The sequence below is a fragment of the Rhipicephalus microplus genome, chromosome X, assembly GCF_043290135.1.
Source record: "Rhipicephalus microplus isolate Deutch F79 chromosome X, USDA_Rmic, whole genome shotgun sequence".
NCBI classification, from domain to species: Eukaryota; Metazoa; Arthropoda; class Arachnida; order Ixodida; family Ixodidae; genus Rhipicephalus; species Rhipicephalus microplus.
The window spans coordinates 202,435,568-202,459,282 of NC_134710.1; the positions used below are offsets into that span (position 1 = coordinate 202,435,568).

Below are 23,715 nucleotides of genomic sequence, written 5' to 3' on the forward strand. Positions count from 1 at the left end.
TGAAATCGCCCCTGATTGTTCAGGCCATGACCAGCTTGGTCAAAACAAGAGCCATAACAGCAAGGAAGCTGCGGGCACGTCGCATCATGATTGTGTCCAGTGGCCGGTGAGCGCTCACACTCACCCGCTGTTGCGCAAGCATTTTCCGGCTCGATATTCAAACGCGCATAAAAACCACACCACCCCACTCAGACGACATAAATGTCTACTCGGCAAGCAACGAATGCTCCAACACACCCACTGTCGCCCACCCAATCTCTACACCATGTTACAGCGTCGTAAAGACAGACCACCGAGGTACAACCAGTTTGATACCCTCGAGGCCTCATCGGCCAAGGTTCGAGCGAATGCCAATGCCCAACGTCAACAACGACACTGTGGCCCACCAAAGCAACAAATACAGTTTTAGGGTGCCGAGTCACAGCCTAGACGGGTCCGGCCCAGGAGAGGAAGTCAATGCCACCCACCAGAACTGTTTTCACCAAGTCTTCCGAACACGTCAAACCTTGGACGAGATCAACCACAACGATGCAGCCAGTCTCGACCTCCCTATAGGCTTGTGGCCGACTCCTGCACCCAGTTCCAGCGTGGTCGAGGCCGACCTCCGAGATGCAGCCAGTATCGACCACCAGATCTACTTCTGGCAGATACCCGGACCAAATCGCAGCATGGCTGAGAGCGTCGGCCGCAATGGGGCAGCCAGTGCCGGTCACCTGAGTCCACAGTACTTTTTCAAGAGACATCGTGGCGTTCAAAAGAGCGACTGGCTCGAGGCAGCCAGTGCCATCCACCAGAGACGCTTTCCCTAGACCGTCGCTCCATCTTGCATTGGGTCCGGGCTGACCACCACGATGCAGCCAAGCCTGCCCACCAGAAACTTTGCCGCCAGCTCCGCGCGCGCGCAGTCATGGCTGAGTGTCATGACCAAGAAAGACACTGGGGCTCCGGCGCGCGGATAGCTAGAGCAAGGAAGAGAAGAACGAAGTCAGAATAAGAACAGCTGGCCCAGGATCGGGTGTTGTCTCTTGTTCTCTGCCTCGCTCATCACAATAGAGACTACAAATTAAATACACACTAATATATCCCCATATTTCTTTCAAGTATCTACAATCCCAGTGGTTTCAAGTTTAAGACTCCTTTGTGTACAAAATCGGTTAGTAGGATAATACTGGCAAATATAATACTTATTATTCTTTCAAATATATACAATCACCATGATCTCACTATATACGCATTCATGTACACAATCATTCCCAAGAATTGATGCACACAAAATATATACGCATAGTGTTTTCAAGTGTATACAATCACAGTGGTTTAAGCTTTGTATTTCTAGATGTATGACAATTGGTTATGAGAAATGATGTACATGCAAACATATATGGGTTTTCGCACATACAACTTTAGCGAATACTTCAAAAACCAATACAATGATCAGAAACAGAATAAGCTAAAAACGAACACAAAACTGAGTCAGGGCACACAAAAGCAAAAGAGGTAATGCATAATTATGGCTAATGACACAGCTGGGTCATTTTATGCTAAATGTCCTAGCCATTTTGGCAACCATCTCAAACGTATTAGAAAAACTCGTGCTGCATTGAAAATAGTGAACTTCTGGAATATTTAGGAGAGCAAAAATATTTGGTCACGTGGCTGCCTTCTGGACTTCCTGGAATGGAGTCTAGGTGTTGTATGAGAAAAATTTTATTTTAAAAGCACCGCTCCTTTCTATGCGAAACTCGGTCTACGTGTTACGTAACAAGATTTTAATTTGGGCAAGTTGGTTCATCGTGGTTGTGTGCTAGTCACAGCGCGACAACTTCAGAAAGAGACAGAAAGGACAAGAAAGAGCACCGACTGTCAACTGAATTTATATAGTGCTACGAGCGCTTTTATACGGAGTATAAGAGCCGTGCTCATGCACGACGACACGTGTGATCACCACAAAAAAATCTTAACTGAGAAAAGAATACTCCCTCTCGGAAAGGATAAGTGAACGTGTAGTGATGCACTGTTCATTGGTTTACCTGATAAAAAATACTTCTACAAATGTTAAATTGGCATTGAGTAAACCTATTCGCGTGACGTATGGTGCAAGATTGACTATTTCTGATGCTGTTTAGTACACACACTTTTAAAAGCCTGCAAGGGGTGGAAAACAACACGTTAATATCATATCTGCTGGCTATTTTTTTAATTGTGAGACACGTGATGTGGTATAACATGCAAAGGTTTTGGTCATTGTTTTTTGTTGGTCCTGTCTTCTTTACTTTCTGCAGGAGGGTTTCGCAAACGGGTGTGATGATTCTGTTGGGATATCCAGCATCTTTTAGTCTTTTAATGTGGTTTTCAAGCCTGACCTCACCCTTGTGCTAACATGACTTTTGAAGGGTTGCCTGAATACATGTGGCGTCAATTCCTCTTTTTACTAATTTTTAATGCCCACTGTCAAAAGGAAGAACACTCTTAGCACTCCTTGGCTGATAGCACCAGCCAATACCCCAACAGCATCGTCACATTTGTTTGTGAAACCCTCCTGCAGAAAGTAACGTTAAAGGAAACGGGAATAAAAGAAAAACAGAATGGCCAATGACCTTTGCATGTTACACGGTACTACGTACATAAGGAGTCTCACAATTTTAGGAAAAGAGCCAGCAGATATGACATTGTTGTTTTCCACCCATTGCAAGCTTTCAAAAGTGCATGTACTTACAGCAACAGGAATAGTTAATCTCGCACCATTCGTCACTAGAATAGGTTTACTGAATGCCAATCTAATGTTTATGAGATACCACTAACATGTGTATTCGTAACCATAGGACAAACTGGGCAATGCTTCAATGATCGAGCAAGACAGCATGCTTTAAATGTTAAGAAGGGCTATTGTAGTCTCATGGCCAGACACCGTAAAGAATGTAAGTGCAGTCTTAGTTTTCATGAAACACGTTTTTTGAAAAAAAAGCAAGCAGGAAAAATGAGAGATTTTAGAACTTTTTATCAAGAAGGCCAAGGATCAATGCATGAGTACACCTTCACTTATCTTTTCCGAAAAAGAGTATTCTTTTCTCGGTTAAAATTATTTTGTCATGGTCACACATGTGTTGTTGCAGATGAGCCCTGTTCTTCTGCTCAGTATAAAAACGCTCGTAGCACCTTCAATAAAATTCAGTTGACGTTTTTGCGATAAGATTTTTATTATAGAAAGAATTTCATTTTCTTGCAATTTAGGTATAATGATTAGTTTTCATTGTATCACAACATGGAGCAAACTGCATCTCAATACGGACAAAAATCGCGATTTTGTGAAATTTGTGATATTTTCTCGTATATTTCATCAGCTTGAAAGGTCTAGAGATATTTTTTCCTCAAAATATACTCTCTGTGAAGTAAGTATTCACTGCTCAGATATTCATACAAAGTGCAATACTGCAATAAAAATGCAAACATAACACATTTTGGCTTTATTCTTGGAAGCAAATTAGGCAAAAAATTGCACTAATATTATTGAGCTTCTTACAGAAGCACATTTACTTAACAGGTAGACCGAATTCGCTTTAGAAGAAATAATCGGTAGTTTTAAAACGAAATTTTCTACAAACAGCACACAGACAGCATTATGCCAGGAAGTTATAAGCCAGCCACATGAATAAAACTTTTTTTTCGCTGAAATATTCTAGCAGTTCACTGTTTTCAACGCAGTAAGTCAGCACATAGTTTTTTTCAAATACATTTTAGTTGGTCGCCAAAATGGCTGGGACGTTTGGCATGGAATGGTCAGCTATATTTAAGCCAAATAACTTACACAAATAACAATATTTGTTCATCTACCATGACCACACTAGAAAAAGTTGTTCAGGTATTGTGACACTAAAATTTTCAGCGTCGTACTGCATGAACAACTTCTTTCATAAACTCCAAACTCACGTCGAGAAAAAGCCGCTCTATCACGGTGGTTGTTAAAGGCCTTGCAGCCGTAGACAATGTTGAAAATTTAAAAAATTAACTCATCAGTGCTGTCACTCCTTCTTCGTCATTACTGACAAGGAAGATTTTTCGGTCATCCACGTGCAGGTTCAGTAACTAGGCTTGCTCTAGGCTGGGGCCGGGGTATACTGCGCAGGACGTCAGCGGAACCCTCTCGTCCTGTAATAAGAGCAAATATGACTTCTCCTAAAATGTTGTTCGTGCTGTTCTGGCAGCCCCATATATGAAAAATGTGTAGTGTGTATCCTTTGAAATGGCATGTAATTGACATTACGCTGAACTCGAAGCATACAGCCCATACATTCCAATTATTTCGTATGAGAAAGAAAAGATAGTTTTCCAGCATACAGCAAATTCCCGAATTGAGGTGAAGTGTAAGACTACAGCTCAAAAATGGCACTTACGAAAGCCTGAACTCACCTAAGAATCAAATTCCTTATAAGGTAGTGAGCCAGTGTGAAAAACAGTTCTTAAAGTACAACGTTCAGAACATGTAGCATTATTCAAAACGCACAAAAACTTACCTCTTCATGTACAAACAGTGAAGGCATCTCTGCTTTCTCTTTTACATGAGAACAAATGATCTTGGGCGCGGCACTAGCAAAGAGGTCTGCAAAAAAGTAAAAGATGTACTAACTTTAATCATGCCTTTAACAATTTGAGGAATTGGGACAATTCAGCAATCAGTGCAATTCTGACTGCCTCTATAAGGGCACAAAAATGAACAATTTTATCATTCTTTCTACCCTAACAAGAAGCTCCATCCATGGCATCTAATTCAAATTTGACGCTGTGCTTCCCATTTGCCTGCTTTCTAGACGTAGGGCTGCAAACATGTATTTTGTGCACCTAATTTAGCACAGAAATTCGTCATCTATAATTCAATCATCTTAATTCATTGTATTGATAAAAGATGTGATAGCTCGTCCAGTTTTTAAAGTGTTGCGGGCCTGCAATAGGGACTGCCTAGCACGTATGAAAGTATTTCTTTTTTTAAAAAATTCTTCAAAGCTTGCTTTCAGAAAAAGCATCTGGCATATTTCGACAACCAAGCCCATCCTCTGATGGCAATCAGGGGCACGCTATTAGCGATTATTGACCACGGGATTTACAAACGTAACCCGTGCCTAAATACTCAGTTAAACACAATCAAGCAACTAGGAGCGCTCGAACGACACCAACGCGCGCGGACGCCGTCTACGTTGCAGCAACCATGGCTTATGCTAGAGCTACCGCACATAGCTCCCACAGTCACGTATACTCTCTCGATTCTGTTATAACGACGAACGATAACGCAGATGAAAGCAAAGCACGAAAACAGCAGACAGAAACGAGGGAAAACAACGCACGGCGATGGCCACAACAACGCACCTTTGAAAGTCTACTAGATCTTTCCATGTTGCTGGTGGCACGTGTCCTAAATATTTTAAAAGACCGACGCGCACGTGCTGGGGGCATCAAGCATATCAGCACCTCCAACTATACCGTCTTTAGGCAAAAAAGCCATTTCGTACAGTGCGCCTCTGTACATAAATTTTTCTTTTTCTTAGTTTTTTTACGCTTACACCTACAGAAGCACGTTGCACATTTGAGTAATAATAGAAATCTTATTACGATGTAGCCTAAAGCGCATCTTGAAACAACGTCAATCACTTTGAGCAGTGTAGAGACAATGTGCGATCAGCAACTAATCGCGCCCTTGTTAAGGGCCAAACCTCATAAGCGCGAAAATGCACGCGGCAGCGACGAGCGACGCGACGTAGATCGTCTTCGCGCGATCAGTCGCTAGCGTAGGCAAACCTCATTCACGCGACGGCTTCGGCGAGCGAATTTCACTGTTGCTGGCATGAGGCCGTCTACTCGCACCAAAAACACCGTGTAGCGCGCAGTTTACAATTTAAAAATAAGATTTATTGTTGTGTAATGGAACGGAAAGTGTTTATGAGTGCCTTGCAGCACTTTTTTATATCCACATGCGTAAACATTGCGTTATTTCTTGTTGCGCATACGTGACTCGGTTAGGGTCACGTGCACCTATGTAGTCTTTGTCTTTTCCGGTTTTTCGCTATTGGCTGCTTGAGCCCAGCACTTCCGGGCGATGAGCGACGGTTTCCAAATCTAGATAACCGAGCGATCGCGCGAAAACGAGCACGCGACACGTCGCGCGAACGCCCTGTTTTGTCGCTCATAGCCTCGCTCGTCGCTGTCGCGTGCATTTTCGCGCTTATGAGGTTTGCTCTTAAGTGGTCACATCACTCACTGTATGAGTGATGCAGGCACTTACACAACATCGCGCATAGCAGTGTGAACTCGTTAAGTCACACGTTTAATCGGGCATCTGCAACAGGCCCGCAAACGCATGCTGTTGTAAATGGCTGGAAGCCTACTTTGGCAGAGCTGCTGCAGGCGCCCTGCTAGCGCTGTTTGATTATTACTTACGAAAACAGTACACTCACCCTTAACAGGCCCACGTTGTCCGCGTACGCCGCTCCATGAATATTCCTTAATACGAGCGTCACTTCGAACACGGTGTCATGCATGACCACCATTGAAGATGTGCCTGTTCGCTCGAACTCACACAGCGACCAAGACCCCAGACCAACGCAACGCATTTGAAAGACGGATGAGACAAAGAGAGCAACGTTGAGAGAGAGGAGGAAGAGGCACTGGCGGCGGCGCCGCAGCTGTCGACGCAGGTGTTCGGTCACGCAACTATTCGCTTATCTACACCGCCGTTGCGGGGGGGGGGGGGGGGGGCAACACTGGCCCGGGTGAGCGGGGTGAGCGAGAACCCGCCAAGATGGCGCCGAAAGGCAAACGCTGTGGCTCATACGGCGGGCGGCGGTTCGACGCGGAAGGCAATCGAATTGCGCTTCAAGAATGACTCTTTCTAAGTGGCAACTCTCCTTCCACCCAGCAGCACAGCGGCACAGGTTATTTACCAGCCTTGGGTTCTTTGAGTATTTTGACGGAATGCGACTGCAGTAGGTGAAAAATAGTGAAGAAAAACTTGCGGAAACAAAAGTGCACCCTGGAATGGCCAGAAAAAATAATTATTTCGCCCTCGGTGGCATTAGCGGGAGAGCATCGCTACACCTTTTTTCAGAGGAATTTCTTTTCGCATTGTCCGTGTCTGGTTGCCATCGGCCATGCCATGGTGAATGCGCCGGTTCTCGTCCGTGTCTGGCAATCCCACGTATGGTGCCGCAAACACTGAATGTGTAGTCGAAGCTGGAACAAATTAATTCACAGTCTCAGATGTTTAGAAGGCTTGTCACGCACCACGAAACCTGCCGAGGTTGTTATAACAAACTTTTTGCTGACCAAATGATCAGCACATATTTTTATATAGTTGCCCAATGAGCTAGCTGAGCACCTGTACCAAAGGCAGGGCACGTTCTTGTTAAACGTTGTTAATATAAACGATGGTTGGGCATAAGTGCAGTGACAGGTTTCCGTGTGAATTGGTCATAACCCACGTTTTCGAGCGTAGAAGCGCCTCAGCAAACCTAATCAGCTACCACAGCAAGTTCGTAAGCAACGATGAGGTACGAGAATGTGCAGCTGTTTTCCATGTACTGAATAGTCCGTGTACAGTGCGTTGACAAACGCCATTCCTTAAGCCACCTCCCATATAGACTCCCAGTCTGAACAGGTGTGGGACCTTAAACACTAAGAAGCAGTGCCCCCCCCGCACACACACACACACACACACACATACATGAAATTCGAGGGCGCACGGGCTGATACACACACATACTTATTCACGGGCGCACACACATACACGTATACACACATACGGCCACACACACGCGCGACCGTAAACGCACGCATGCATGGGCGTACACATATGCACAGGCACGCTTAACACAAGCACGGACTCGCACATACACGTGCACGCACACATGCACGGGTGTACACACAATCGCGCTTACACACGAACACATGCGCAGGCTCACGCGCACACACCCATACTCGAGCGAAAATTATGTTCCTGTATATAATCCATAGCAAACATGTATCTTATAACCAACGCTAAGGAAAGCTCTCGTAACATGAATTGCAGTTAATTGCCATTATAGATGAAACGCGATTTGTTTCTGCTGGCATTCTGCTGTATTCGGAGAGCACCTTCACACATTCTAGGTCAGTTAGGCGTTATTTAACGCAAGGTCCACATAGTCGTGCAGTAGCTACACTGCTCGGCCGTCAATCTGAAGGTCGCGGGTTCGATGCCGGCCGTGGCAGTCGAATTAAGACGGAGGCGAAAAGATAGAAGAAGCCTGTGCACTGTGCGATATCAGCGCTCATTAAAGAACACCAAATGGCCAAAATCTCTGGAGCTCTCCACTACGACGACCCTCATAATCATATCGAGGTTTTTGAGACGTAAAAGACCAAATCTTTTAATTATGTGTTCTTCTTATGCTGCATATTCCATCTGATGAATCGTCACCTACACCCTTTTCAGGCACAAAAGCACCCTTAGCCTATTTTAGGGTGCTATCGGGGCAAGCACCCAAACAAAGGGGTGCTTTTTTTCAATAGACCATATATGGGTGTTAAAGTGTGTTGCAAAGGGTGCTTCATCGTAAAAGCACCCTTTTTACATCCTTTTGGGTGTAAAATTTTTTACTGTGTTCGGCTAGCACACCGGAATAATCGGAGTAAACACCGTGTCCGTAACCCGAAAAATCGTGTTATGTTGTATTCCGTAACAGTACTTATGGTTCCGTGGAAAATTAGTGGGAAATTCATAGCTTAATATAATATTTGTGGTGCAACTTAGACAAGGAAATAAAAGGAGGAGATATGAAAGGGCGGCAGCCTAGCAACTGTTTTTTTATTCAGGTCAAGGTCAAACGCTATGGCGCTACGCCATAGCGTTTCGTGAACATTTAGTTCCCTTGAGTAGACTTAGGCTCAAGGCATCGTGAAACGTTTGCCGAAAAGTTTCAACTACGTGAGTATTAAGATTCCTGTCCGTTCATTCAATACCACACGTTTACGACTCGTTTTACCGTCCAGGTTTATTTATTAGTTATAAAAACACAACTTTGATTCCCCGCTCACGTTCCCCTCCACTGTACTGCTGACACATCACTTTAAGTCAGCCAATGAGAAGTCTCTGTCGTCTACATAACATGACGATGCAGCGATGTTTGCTGAACCATACTTTACCAAGGGTCGTAACATCATATCATCTCGACTGCAGCGTTGTAAAGCCGTCAAGAACGTTGTTTCATTTCTCAATAAACTGCAGGGCACTGTCTGGCGACGCACACGGTAGGCATAGCAATGACTAAGCCGCCCAAAACATGCCGTAAAACAGAGACTAACGCAAGCAGCAAGCAAAACCCTGGCACACTGCACCGAGCGAGCGAAGGTAACGTGTGACAGAGCTCGGATGTATTTGAAAGCGTAACCAAGCAGATCGCTCACTGTACTTACACAGCATACATAGCCTAAAGCGTAAAAATTGTTCATATAGACCTTATGAAATATTGCTGCCATCTGTCAGCGGTTTAGCAAAGCTAATCATTCGGAGCCATATTGGGAACTTGTATCCGAATCGTGTTGCCACCGCTGCCTTAACGTCTTGCTTGTATGTGATTTGGTAGTAATCATTCGTGCATAAAAATGTCAGACGAGCACACAAAGACCTGTACACGTTATAGTCATTTCCTGATTGTGGCATTGACCGTAAATACACTTGTAGAACTGCCTCACCACAAGAACGAAAATACAGGTTTGACACCGATCCACGTCTGGGTCTGCTATCTTCGAGAATGAACCTATGCACAAGGTTATAAATTTGTGTCCATGTTCAGAGTAGCGGACAAATCATTGTCTGTTATCTGAATATCATATGTGTAGCGTCTTAAAATGAATGGGAAGAGGCTTCAGCGTTGTGACTTAAAGGCAGAGGGATGACAGTAATAAAGTGCTGTTGCTCATTTCAAAGCCTGTTTCATAAGGAGCAGCCTAAGTACTGGTGTATTTTTCATCTACTTGGGTGTAAAAGAGTGTCCTTTTTGTATTTTTTGAAATAAAAATTATATCGCCGTTACGTCGTAAGTGATCTATAAAATTACTGTTCGATTAAAATGTGACAAGATTTTGCACCTCACGCAGGTGAAAAGTTGATATGAAGTCTTAGTTGGTAAAAGAAAATACATAACAGCCAATTACATAGAATTTTATACAGTATCCTTCCGACATGTTCTCGTAGATAACATGACATGCCAACAATATTCGAGTTCAAATTATCGCTTTTAGAGCCTACTGGTGCCTTAGAATTTCAAACCGTTGCTGAAAGCCACATAGATATGCTGGGTTTAACCAACGCAACCTAGACTACTGAAGGCCCCCGCACTCCTCCTTTCCAGCCGTGTGACGTCCCCCTACTCTGCCCGAGGAAGCTAGCAGCCGCTCCTCAGGCAACGTTCGGGCGACCTGCGCGAGATGGCACTACCTGCACCTTTCTCAGCATTCCTCGCTTTTACTGCCTCGGTGTTGTCGGTGCTGTATTGCTAGAGAGCTCCTCGCTGGCCACGTGTGCCATTTTTCTTCGCTGTTCTTCGTGTGGTGCTAAATATTTTTGTTTTTCGTGCCTGTCTGCTACATATGTGGAAGAATGGGACGTTGCGGTGTACCAAACTGCAAAGGGAATTACGACACTGGCCCCAAAGTACGACTGCTCGAGTTCCCTCGCGATCCTGAGCGGAGATCAAAATGGCAGCGAGCTGTGCGTTCACCGACGGCGTTCAATTTCCGATAATCCACACAAGGACGAGAAACTTTACCAGACACTTGCACAAGGCTCATGGGTGACGTATAGTCACTTTCCGTTGGCTCAATCACCCCAAGTTTCATAACATGCACTTTATTTCAATCTCTATGATCTTATGCTACTTCGGAGAAACTATGTAAGACTTCCATGTTACCGGCTCAGCTGACGTTAGCTCAATTTTGTGAATCATGAGATGACTTTCCCGGCCTTTCGCTAAAACTGTCACGGAATTCACCCAACACTTTTTTGAGGTCTATTAACTGCCGCTCCTCGAGAACTCTAAGGCTTGCCGAAAGGGCCAAAATTTCTTCCACACTGCGTTCTTCGGCTGTATCCGTTCCCAACATGGGGAGATTGTCAGTTATTTCCTCGGTACATTTAGCAACATGTTCACAACTTCTCCTCTTGCGACATAAAGCTTCATTGGGTTGCAATGGTAAATCTTAAATTTATTTCTGCGTCCAGGTATTTTTAACGCATAGTTAGTCTCCGACAGCTTATTCGCTATCTCTACTGCTCCCTCCCATTGTACTTCTAGTTTTTTTTCCGCGACGGACGCGAGATCATGACTTTATCCCCCTCACTGAAAGTTTGGTGCCTCGCATTTCTATCGTAATACGCCTTCGGGTTCTCTTGAGCTGCTTTCTTGTTTTTCTCAACTAGTTTACGCGTGATACCTAAACGCTCCAGGAGTTGCAATACATAAGCCACAGCGGTCTGGCTCTCTCCCGTTCCTTCCCACAACTCTCTCAACATACGCAATGGGGAACGGACTGTTCTCTCGTAAGCCAGCTCGGCTGGTGTGAACCCGGTGGCCTCAACCGGCACGGTTCTCAATACAAAAAGAGCTTCAGGCAGACAGTTTTTTCAGTCCTATTTGTGTTAGTAGCACAAGCCACGCAGTACTCTTTTCAGCACCGAGTGCAGTTTCTCTACGCTGCTCGATCGGGGAGGATATACTGAACTGTGTATCAGCTATATACCACCCGAAAGCGACTTTCTGAGAAACGTAGTTGTCAATGCACTGGTGAATACCGTTGCTTGGTCGGCCTGAATTTCGGTGGGGATACCAATACGTGAAAAAGCTGCCAACAGTGCGTCTACAATTTGTGAAGAGCTCAATTCCTTCAATGGAATCGCTACCGAAAATTTAGTTGCCGCACAAAGCATCGTTAGGAGGTATTTGTATCCTGACTTTGATAGCGGCAATGGTCCCACATTATCAACTACAAGTCGCCGGAAGGGTTCCGTGATCAGTGGAACGAGTTTCAAATGAGCTTTCCATTTGTCACCCGGTTTCCCAATCCGTTGACATGCATCCCATGATCTGACCAACAACTCTACATCTTTGAAACACCCTGGCCAATAGTACTCCAAAAGCAACCGTTCTTTTGTTTTGTTCACACCCAGATGTCCGGACCATCCATTTCCATGACAAAGACAGAGAATATTTTTGTGGTACTTCTCAGAAGCTACCAGCTGGTCCAGAATTTTACATTTCCGGTCTTTGTAATGTCTATACATGAGTCCGCCTTTTTCGTGCATAGTCCCGTTGCGTCTAGTGATTCCCTCCTTAGCCGTGCCGTGCAAAAGCCCTAGTCTTGGTTCTTTCTTTTGCTCAGCACTAAGTGAACCTTGGTCTACTTGTCAAAATTAGGTGACCCGAGAGTCAGCAGTAACCCTTTCTTGTCCCCCTTCGATTTGGGTCCTTCCATTACGGCCTCTTCTCACCCATCGCCTTCGAGGATGTCCTCCTCGGTTTCAACAGTTTTGAATCATGATTCTTTCTCGGTCGTTTCTACTCATTTCTGCAATGTTATCTCGTTTTCGGGTGTGCCCGCTGCCAAGTGTTGCGATAGCTGATTTGCCGGGTGACGGGTTTTAAAACGAGCCAACGCCTGCACCCTACCCACTCTGAATTTCTGACCGCGTTCGCGCAACAACTGGTCAGACCGGTTAGAAAGCAGATATGGGTACTCTAACGGAACCATTTTCGAGACCGCAGCTCTCGTTACGAGTTCTCCAAATGGGCCGGAAATGGTGACGCTTGTCATAGGCAAGCAAACACTGTGCCCCTCTAACACCTGCTTTATCCACGTTACCTCCCCTGTAAACTTATCAGCGGCAACATAGGACGGATGCATGACGTCCATTGTAGCGGCGCTATCTCTAAGCACTCACAGGTTTTTACGTTTTAAGCTCATGCAAGTTTCAAGTTCTCCAAGAAGCTCCAAGTTCTCGTCGCTACCGTCTATGTATGAGAACATGGTAGGAGCTTTCTGGCATCTTGCTGCCACATGCCCTATCCTCTGACAACTGCAGCACCTCAAAGGTGGCCGTGTTTCGAACTCTTTTTTGGCTGCTTTTTTGGTCCTCTCTGACGTCAAGTTACTCTCACTCGCTTGCAGACCTTTTCTGGGGCATTTCTTGGGACTTCTGCCTTCTCTAGATTCTTAATCTGTGCAGGTTTCTAATTGGGAAAATATTTTCGTGGCGTATTCCCACACTTCACCTGGCCTTCCTCCGCGTTTAGTTTCCTACGCCTCGCGTACTTGTCTGCCAACGCAGCAGCCTTTTAGACTGTGTCAACGCCATCGCAATCCTGTATTCACAATTTCATTGGTTGGGGAATGCTCTGAAAAAATTGTACATGGCACATGCACTCAACGATTTTACCCCAGCTATCGTAAACTTCCGGACTCTTCAGCCACTCTATAAGGTTAGGCCCACATGCATACTATATGCCCACACGCATACTATAACCCACATGCATACTACTCTTCAGAATCCTCATTGTCTTTCTTTGCTGATTCCCTAAAACGCTGACGGGACGCTTCCATATAGATAGGCGGTATTTCTTAAGTAGGGTTGACTTAACTTTCTCATCATCGTCCGGATCCTTTACGCTGAATCTCGCCACAACATTGACAGCTTCGTAGGGCAGCAATGTCTAAAGTCTTTGTGCGCACTTATACGGAGCACAGTTCAACTTTTTACTGGTGCTCTCAAAATGTACAATGTACAATCCTATCCATATAACAACGTAAATGTAGCACAAAAAAACACGGACAAGAAAGGGTACACGATAAACGCTTATGGCACACCCTTTCTTAGCCACGTTTTTTTTTTCGCGCTACATTTACCTTGTTATGAAGCAGTACCAACTCACTCACCTCTCCGCTTTGCTTTACAATCCTATATCTTCTCCCAACTTAAATGGTTGGATCCGCTTGCTCGTATGATAAGATTCTCTCTCACTTGCTCTTTCCGGAGTACCGCTTAATGCTCCATGAACAGCTAAACGCTGCCTCTCAATTTCCAATTCCAACTTCTTTACCTCCGTTTCCCGTTTCTATTTTTCATACACTGTGTTCCTGTCCTCCACCTTCAAAGTTTTTTAAACCACTTCCCAAGCGATTTCAGTGTTCTCCGAACTACTATCGCTGGCATCTATTTCTATCAGAAGATTGCACTTTTTCATGGTTTTATCGCACTGAAGTGCCAACTCCTCGCATTAAGAGCAACAACTTTCTCTCTCTCAAAACATCCTCACGTCCATGGCCACTGCTTTAGGTGATGGTTTTTGCCTTCTCACAGATGCATAAACAAACGCAATTTGCATCAAACTAATTTTACATTCTCAGAAATTCAAACTATTAACCCAGAGTTGAAAAGCCTGGCAAATTTCAGAGCGAAACCCAAAGGCTCACCCGCAGTTGTAGTGCCATGTCACTCGCTCCGTTCCACCGCTGCCATCCAGTTGTTGAGGTGTTGCGTCCAGCCGTTCCGGCACTGAAAACGCGGAAAGACGGTGTCGAGGCCGCTTGAAGATACTGAAGGAAACTTGAGATTTATTAACAATAATTAAAGAGCAAACATTTTCCTACGTAACGAACAACTTGCGAGGACAGACGAATATTTCGTGTCCACTGAGCCCACGGGGTCCAATTTCAAAAAATCCCTTTTCCCCTCTTCCTTAGATGGGTGAAAGACGTCGTTCGATTGTCCAACCAGCTTACACAATTTTCAACTACATGCTTTCATTGTAGCTTTATCATTGTCTACCTTCGGTTCTTTCAGAGTTATGCTAGATGCGTGAAGAAGAGATTTCTGTTCTGTAGTGTACAATATTGCTAGATATAAATTTGTTTTTGTGCACGATATCTAACAGCATGCCGTTGTTGCTGCCAACAATATATATATATATATATATATATATATATATATATATATATATATATATATATATATATATATATATATATATATATATATATATATATATATAGTGCATAGTGGTGCCAGCTCTGTTCCAGCGTGAAAGAAGACATTGACGTTCGTGTCGCTCGTGCTTGCCCACTTCCTGACTGAACCAGTTCTTTGCAGCTAACGCTTCTTGAATAATAACAAGTATTTATATGTGAACTCGCTCGTTACATTTTGTTGAAACGTGCTGAGTAACGTCCTGGAGCTCCGCAGCCGTAAGCTAACATCTGATTCTGCAATTACCGAGCGCGTCGATCCCCCACAAGCCTCTTCCACGCCACCGCCTGTCATGTGCCCTGGTGCATTTTGTCTGCGTGACCCACCACAACGGCACTGAAGATCACGATGTCGAGGACTGCCTTGCAGAGTACGAGCGTGCCAGCGCGATTAACAAGTGGGATCACCCTGCGAAGCTGACTCACGTCACCTTCTACCTGACAGATTTGGCCAACCTATGGTTCACCAACCACCAAGCCGACATTCCCACCTGGTCAGTTTTTATAGAAACCGTGACCTCGTTTTTCGGTCGTCCAGCTATGCGCAAGCTTCTCGCTTAGCTTGGCCAGTGCGGACAATTTCAGCGACATAGTGAGAGCTTCGCGAGCTACATTGAGGATGTGATCGGCCTCTGTAGGCGAGTAGATGCGAGGATGACGGAGCCTGACAGAATAAAGCACATATTAAAAGGCATTGATGACGACGCTTTTCATACGCTTGTGGTCAAAGACCCACAGACCATCACGGCCGTGATTCAGCTTTGTTAAATTTTTGATGAGCTGCGCAAGCAGCGAATTTTCACACTTCGCGCTAATACGCAAACAGCAGATATTTCGGCTTTGGAGTGCAAAAGCACTGGCCCCGACTAAACGGTATTGATGCCTTAAGTTTAACAGTACATCCGGGAGGAAGTTGCTTGACAGCTATTTTTTGTAGCCACCATGAACGAGACCCCCACAGCACTGGACCACTCAGTTCGCTGTGCTATTCAGACGCAAGTTGCCGAGGCTCTCCCTTCGTCCGCGTCCCCAATATCAGGTACTGCACCACTGACTTACGCAGATGCCGTCCGTGGACCTCCTATCCAACCACCGCTCCCTTCATACAGTCCAGCCACCAACTACTACAGTTCGCCAGTTTCCGTTTATCCGGTAAATCGACCCTTCTCGCCACCTCGAGCACTTGTACACTCTTGGCGTACTCCGTCTGCTACAACTGCGGTATTCCAGGGCATGTGGCGCACTACTTTCGTCACCGCAGATTCTATTTTAATGATTCTTAGCATTCCGGCAACATCCCTCGGCAATCAGAATCACATGTTACACCTGATGCACCTTACCCCCACTCAAGTTGACCAGACTTCAGCCCACGTCGATCTCCTTCACTCCGTCTTCGGTCTCCTTCGCCCAAGCTTCGCCGTTCCAACCACGCCCAGAAAGAAAACTAACAGTCGCAGTTCCTGAGGCGAAAACTGCGCCACCGACGGAATTTTCAAGGCCTCATCTTCCGCCCCCTAACGAGATTGCCGTGTTTGTGGACAGTTTCACCACAACTGCTCCTGTCGACACAGGTGCCGCTATTTGTTTAATCAGTGAAATGTTACGCCGCAAACTGAACAAAGTGACGACTTCACTGGTTGAAATTTCCTTACGGACAGCGAGTTCACAGCACGTACAGGCTTCTGCCAGATGTACTTCTCGTGTTGTGATTCAAGGAGTGCTTTACATCATTGAATTTGTCGTCCTTTCGCATGCGTCTCATGAATACATCCTGGGATGCATCCTGGAACTTTCTTCTTTCCTCTAATCATACGGTTGTCGACTGCACTCGAGCACAACTCGTTTTGTTTCCGTTCAGCACGACATTCATAGATCTCCCTTGCTGACCCAAAAAGGTGATCGTCGCCGCTGACGTCGTAGTCTCTGCTTTTTCGGTCACCGTGTTGTCTATTTTGTGCAACTCCGTCCCTGATTCAACTGCCCTCTTTATGCCGTCGCAAGAATGCGCTCGTCGCTGGAACCTTGTCGTCCCGTTTGCCGTCATAACGCTTGCCGATGGTTCCAGTGCCGTGTGCGTGTGCAATCCGTTCCCTTGTCCCGCTACATCATTGCATGGCGAATGTATTGGCTGTCTTGACGCTTATGATGCCATCTTTCCTTTCGATGCCCCTTCCGATACGACGCCGATGTCCGTGGATGCTGTCATGGTCGCCACCGCACCCTCGATACCTGACGAAGACGTTCTGTTGCGCAGCGTGGACACCGAGCTTACGTAAGACCAGCACAATCAGCTCATACAACTACTTGACCGTTTCCGCGCCTCCTTCGACCACGGACATCCTCCCTTGGGACGCACGTCAGTCGTTGCTCACCTTATCGACACTGGTCATCGTAATCCACTTCGTCAGCGCCCCTACCGCGTCTCACAGGCTGAGCATGACGTTATTACTCGGCACGTCGATGTGATGCTGCAACGTGGTGTCATTCAACACTCCCACAGTCATTGGGCTTCGCCAGTGGTCCTCGTGTGAAAAAAGGATGGCTCCATTAGGTTTTGCGTAGATTATCGGTGACTTAACAAGATCACACGCAAGGATGTTTATCCTCTGCCACACATTGATGACGCCTTGTATGCCTTCAAGGTGCGGAGTTTTTCTCTTCACTGGATCTGCGCTCTGGATATTGGCAAGTACCAATGGCTGAACCAGACCGTCCAAAAACGGCGTTTGTGACCCCTGACGGCTTATATCAATTTAATGTAATGACCTTCGGTCTTTGCAATGCGCCTGCGACTTTTGAAAGAATGATGGACAGTGTCCTCAGGGGACTTAAATGGCACATCTGTCTTTGCTATTTAGACGACATAGCTGTATTCTCGGCGAATTTCGAAACTCATCTTTCCCGTCTGGAACAAGTTCTCCAGTGCCTTACGGCAGCCGGGTTGCAACTTAACTTCAAGAAATGTCGTTTTGGCGCCCGCAAACTCACAATTCTCGGCCACGTCGTTTTAAAAGAAGGAATATCGCCAGATCCTGCCAAACTGCGTGCCGTTGCCGAGTACCCCAAGCCTACTACCCTAAAGGAGCTTCGTAGTTTAAGAGGCTTGTGTTCCTATTTTCGGCGTTTCATTCGCAATTTTGCCTTTATAATTGCCTCTCTGACTGAGATTCTTTCCGGTAGCGCGGACCTCTCTGGCTAGAATTTTTACTGCGATGACGCATTCACGGCGCTGCGCCGGCTACTCACGTCTCCACCAGTTCTCCGCCACTTTGATCCCAATCCACCTACTGAAATTCACACGGATGCTAGCAGTGTCGGCCTCGGTGCCAATCTCGCTCAACGCAACGATGGCTGCAACGTGTACGTTGTCGCCTATGCCAGCCGTACGTTGTCGCCTATGCCAGCCGTACGTTGTCGCCTATGCCAGCCATACCCTAACGAAGGCAGAGTCCAACTATTCCGCCACGGAAAAGGAGTGCTGGGCTATTATTTAGGCTAAAGGAAAATTTCACACTTACCTTTACGGACGCCTGTTTGATGTTGCCACAGATCACCATGCCTTATGCTGGCTAGCGTCCATGAAAGACCCGACTGGCCGCCTCGCTCGTTGGGCTTTACGCCTTCAGGAATATGGCATCCCAGTTATTTATCGCTCAGGACGCAGACATTCATATGCTGATGCCCTATCCCGTTCTCCGCTGCCTCCTGACCTTGCCTGCTTACCAACTGACATCTGCGATTCTTCATCGTTGAGCATCACCGACATGCCAGCCGAGCAGCGCAAGGATCCCTGGATGGATTTACTGCTCGATGTCCTCTCTCACAGTTCGTCACAATCGACTTCATGCTCCCTCTTTCGTCAAGCGAGACACTTTGCTGTCCGTGAAGGCTTGTTGTATTGCCGCAATTACCTGACGGATGACAAGGTGGCTCCTTGTCATCCCCCGTCATTTGCTCTCAGACATCTGCGCTGCCTTTCACGATGACCCCCAGTGCGACCACGCAGCAGTATTCAAGACTTACTCTCGCCTTCGTCTAAGATACTACTGGCGCGGCATGTATCGGCACTTTCGCCAGTACGTTCGGTCATGTGCTACGTGTCAGCACCGCAAGACGCCTTCTCATAGCACTGCTGGCACTTTGCAACCCTTAACCTGTCCAGCGGGACCATTCGACCGCGTCGGAATTGATATTTATGGTCTTCTACCCAACACTATTCGAGGCAACCGGTGGATTATCATCACCGTCGATCATTTGACACGCTACACTGAAACACCTGCGCTGCCTGCTACACTGCGAAAGACATTGCTTCCTTTTTTTCACCATCTTATTTTGCGACACGGTACACCTCGTGAATTACTGAGTAACCGTGGACGCGTGTTTCTCTCGAACGCCGTCGACGAGCTGCTCAAGAAATGTCGCACTGTTCATCGGAAAACCTTGGCATACCATCTTCAAACCAATGGCATGACAGAACGCTTTAATCGTACCCTTGGGGATTAGCTTGCCATGAACGCGTCTGACGACCACACTAATTGGGACCAACTGCTCCCTTTTGCAACGTACGCGTACAACTCTGCACCACAAACAACCACCGGCTTCTCTCCTTTCTTTCTCCTGTACGGACATGAACCATCATGCTCCATGGACACCATTCTCCCTTACAGACTCGATGTTTCCGAAGCGACGCCTGTTTCCGAAGCAGCTTCCTATGCCGAGGAGTGTCGTCAACTCGCTCGCTCGTTTACCGCGCAAGACCAATGGCGCCAGAAAACTGACCACGATGCCTCTGCATCTAATGCCCACTATAACCCAGGAAATTTGGTTTGGCTCTGGGTCCCGTCTACCCCTACCGGTCTTTTACCAGAGCTTTCGGCGAAATACCATGGCCCTTACCGTGTGGTGCGACAAACATCTTCCGTCAACTATGAAGTTGAGCCCATTGATCCACCTTCAGACCAATGCTGCCGTGAGCGTGAAACGGTTCACGTATCACGCCTCAAACTGTGCTATGACCCCCCTGTCGTGTCATTTCCTGGGATCGCCAGATTGGCTCTTTTTGTACCGGAGCATAGTGGCGCCAGCTCTGTGCCAGCGTAAAAGAAGACGATGACGTCCGTGTGGCTCGTGCATGCCGGCTTCCTGCCTGAACCAGCTTGTTGCGGCTAACGCTTCATGAATAATAACAAGTATTTGTACGTGAATGCGCTCGTTACAATAATATATATATATATATATATATATATATATATATATATATATATATATATATATATATATATATATATATATATATATATATATATATATATATATATATATATATATATAGTCAACACCGTGACAGTGACGAGCACCGCCGTCTTCCCCGACATTCTTCCGGCATTGAGCGCAGCCGACGCTACGTTCGACGTAGCCGCCTCATACAACCTGGAGGCGAGCACACCCAAGCAACGCCGAGAGCTCCGCGATAGTCTCTGGCAACTCGAGGACCAGCTGGGCGGCTTCACGTTGGAACTTTGTGCCTTTTAGTCTAAGGTCCAATCGTCGCAAGCCGCCTGTGAATTAACTGAATTCTACGGGTTGCAAAACAATGCAACCGGCTGGGTGGCAACCATCCACGTCCTCGGAGCTGACGAGAATGGAGTGGACCAACAAAAAAGGTGCGTTGCCATTGACCACCTTCGAGATGATACCGCGGCTTGGCGCAAATATGAAGTCGTACGGCAGCAGTCATGGACTGACTGGAGCATCAAGCTCATTGCAGCCTTCGACCAGGCATCTCCGATCTCCCTTCCACCACCCAGTTGAACCTGACCACTACCACGAATAAAGCACAGGAGGGTTTCACCTCCAGGCTCCAGCCATGCGTTGCAGTTCACCACTTCAGCTTTCGGGCTCTTTGCCGTCGTCCGATTCAAGTTCTGCTCAGCCAAAGGCCACTATCGAAGACGGGCCTCGTGAAGGACGTCACTCAAACGACATACTCACACTGAATCATCCCGACTGTGAAGCTGTACCCTGCAATAGCTTTGATGACCTCTTGGCTGAACGCTCCACAGGCTATACCAAAACAGGCTCCAAGGCACGCGTCCCTCTTCCGAAACCAAGTTCCATGCCAGGACGCGTCTCACGAACTTCCGTGAGAGCAACCAATACCATTTCTAAGTCAGAGCTGTTGGAGACAACCGTGAATAGCAAGAAGACAATCTTGGACCAGTCTGCACCACATCTGCAGTCATTGGCCGAGCGTGTGAGCTACATCGATGTGTTCCAGGCAGACGGAGTCAGCATCGGCCTTTTCCATAACATAGTGTACAATCCTGCCGACGACGACAAGCACGTCATTCTGACTCCCAACGTACCACCTGAACGCCACGCAGACCCCCACGAAGCCATTGCTGTCACCATAGAAATCAGCTCCGATTGTTCAGGTCGTGACCAGCTCAGTCAAAATTAAAATGATAACAGCAAGGAAGCTGCAGGCGCGTCGCATCATGATTTTGTCCAATGGCCTGTGCCTGCTCACACTTACCCTGTGTTTCACAAGCATTTTTCCGCTCGGCCTGGAAATGCGCATAAAAACCACACCACCACACTCAGGCGGCATAAGTGTCTAGTCAGCAAGCAATGACTACTCCATCACATCCACTGCAACACCGAGTTGCAGCGTCGTAAAGACAGACCACCGAGGCACAGGCAGTTTCGTATCCCCGAGTGTTCATCGACTAAGGTGTGAGCAAATGCCAATGCCCAACGTATACAGTGGCACTGCGACCGATTAAGGCAACAACTACAGTCACAGCGTGCCAAGGCCCAGCGTAGCCGCGTCCCGCCACGGCGAGGCAGTCAGCGCCGCCCGCCAGAACCGTTTTCACCAAATCTTCCGAACACGTCGCACCTTGGACGAGACCGATCGCAGAGACCGAACCCATTCCACCCGTCTGAAAATGCACTGGAGGTGTCGCAACGTTACCGAGGTTATAGACCACCGCAACACTGTTGTAACCCTGAGTCGCTATTGGCCAAGGTTTACGCCGAATGTCAGCCAACTTCAGCGTCTTCACCGGCATTTTGAACGACCACGGTGACACCTAGCGTCGGCTACTTAATTTAGCTCCTAGAAATTTTCAGGCAAAGTTCAAGCGTAGAAGAGTCCGGCCACTTCTATGCAGCCAAAGCTGTCCACCAGAGACGCTTCTCGGTGGGCAGCTTACCCGATTCCCGATCTGCTGCCATACCCGATCCACGTTGAAATGTGGTCACAATGAAGTAGGCAATGCCGCCCAGCAGAAAAGCTGTCAACAGCTCCACGCGCGCAGTCATGGCCGAGTGCCTTGATAAAGAAAGACGCTGGGGCTCCAGCGCGAGGGTAGCTAAAGCAAGGAAGATTAGAAGGAAGTCAGAATAAAAACAGTCGGCCCAGCGTATGGGCGTTGTCTCGTGCTCTCATTCCTTCTTACTATATATATATATATGTATATATATATATATATATATATATATATATATATATATATATATATATATATATGTGTGTGTGTGTGTGTGTGTGTGTGTGTGTGTGTGTGTGTGTGTGTGTGTGTGTGTGTGTGTGTGTGTGTGTGTGTGTGTGTGTGTGTGTGTGTGTTCGTGAGTTCGGGTGTGTGTGTTGTACATAAATCTTAGCTGAAACTATTACCTCTTTTTTATCTTTCTCAAGTCTTTGTAATCTGTTTGGATTTCACAACATTCCCGCCAACACTTGACCTCCTGTGCCGTGGGCAAATTTCGATGTGCTCCATGAGAAACATCATGTGGCTAGGTGATAGCGTCATAAAATTTGGGAGGTGGACCAACCTGATAATTTCGGGGGGTTCCAGCTGGAAACTTCGGGGTTAGCTATAACAAAGCTAACTCTTATGGCAGTGTACAAATAATTGTAGGTGAATAAAAACCACTGTGGTGTGGCAGAAAAGATGGTTGTGACGACGTGGTGGCTGAGGTGATCGGTTTCAAAAACCTTTATTATATTCGGGACTGACACACCACTGTAGTACATGAGTACACACCACACGTTATACCACACTTCATTCCGTGGCTCGTCGCGCCAGCAAACGTACGTTTGCGACACACGTCGCACCACATACGACGTCGCACACGTGACTGCTTGGGAGTGGCCTCTCGGAGGGTGCGCTAATGCTTGCGCATATTTAATTCAAGTGGCGGTTCTGGGCAATTATTTTCTCGCGTGTGGGAAAAATATTTTTTAGGTATCGCGACGTCTAAATTGTTGTTGTCTTTTCAGTTAAGGTAACAGAATCAATATTCAGCAGCTCCGGATGCGTTCTGTAGAGACCGAACTGAAACAGACATTACCTTTCCAATACTGTGCCAAGCATGACCCGTGTTTTCGTAGCCTTCCTCATGGTGCATACAGGAGGCTCCTACGCAAAATCCAAACTACAATAAACCGTGTCCTTTCTTTCAGGCCTTATCTGAACAAGGAGGGTATATGGGAATGCCAGAGAAAGGACATAGGCTTCAAGCAAATCTTTCAGCTCGCAAGTGAGCCGGCATCATCACTGATGTTTACGTCTAGCATACAAAAGGTACGTGCCTCTCCATTTTTTCTTAATTTGCTGGCGCAAGACTTAAGACTTTGCGAAAATGGTGCCATGACACACTGGCCCA

The 23,715-nt window shown here is 46.5% G+C and overlaps 2 protein-coding genes across 4 annotated transcripts in view; one reads left to right on the forward strand and one right to left on the reverse strand.

Moving 5' to 3' along the window:
* The window catches only part of LOC119187683 (calcium-activated chloride channel regulator 1), an 84,482-nt gene that overhangs the window by 13,544 nt on the left and 47,223 nt on the right, over window positions 1-23,715 (forward strand). For all 3 annotated transcript variants that reach the window (XM_037435761.2, XM_075878483.1, XM_075878482.1), the window contains exon 4: window positions 23,513-23,633. In XM_037435761.2, coding sequence (XP_037291658.2) covers window positions 23,513-23,633 — 121 coding nt within the window. The remainder of the gene's footprint in view (window positions 1-23,512; window positions 23,634-23,715) is intronic.
* On the reverse strand, window positions 426-12,933 carry LOC142776934 (uncharacterized). Its single transcript, XM_075881251.1, has 3 exons — window positions 12,657-12,933; window positions 12,073-12,420; window positions 426-505 (listed from the first exon to the last, which is right to left on the reverse strand). The coding sequence occupies exons 1-3, from the start codon at window positions 12,931-12,933 to the stop codon at window positions 426-428; spliced, it is 705 nt and encodes a 234-aa protein (XP_075737366.1).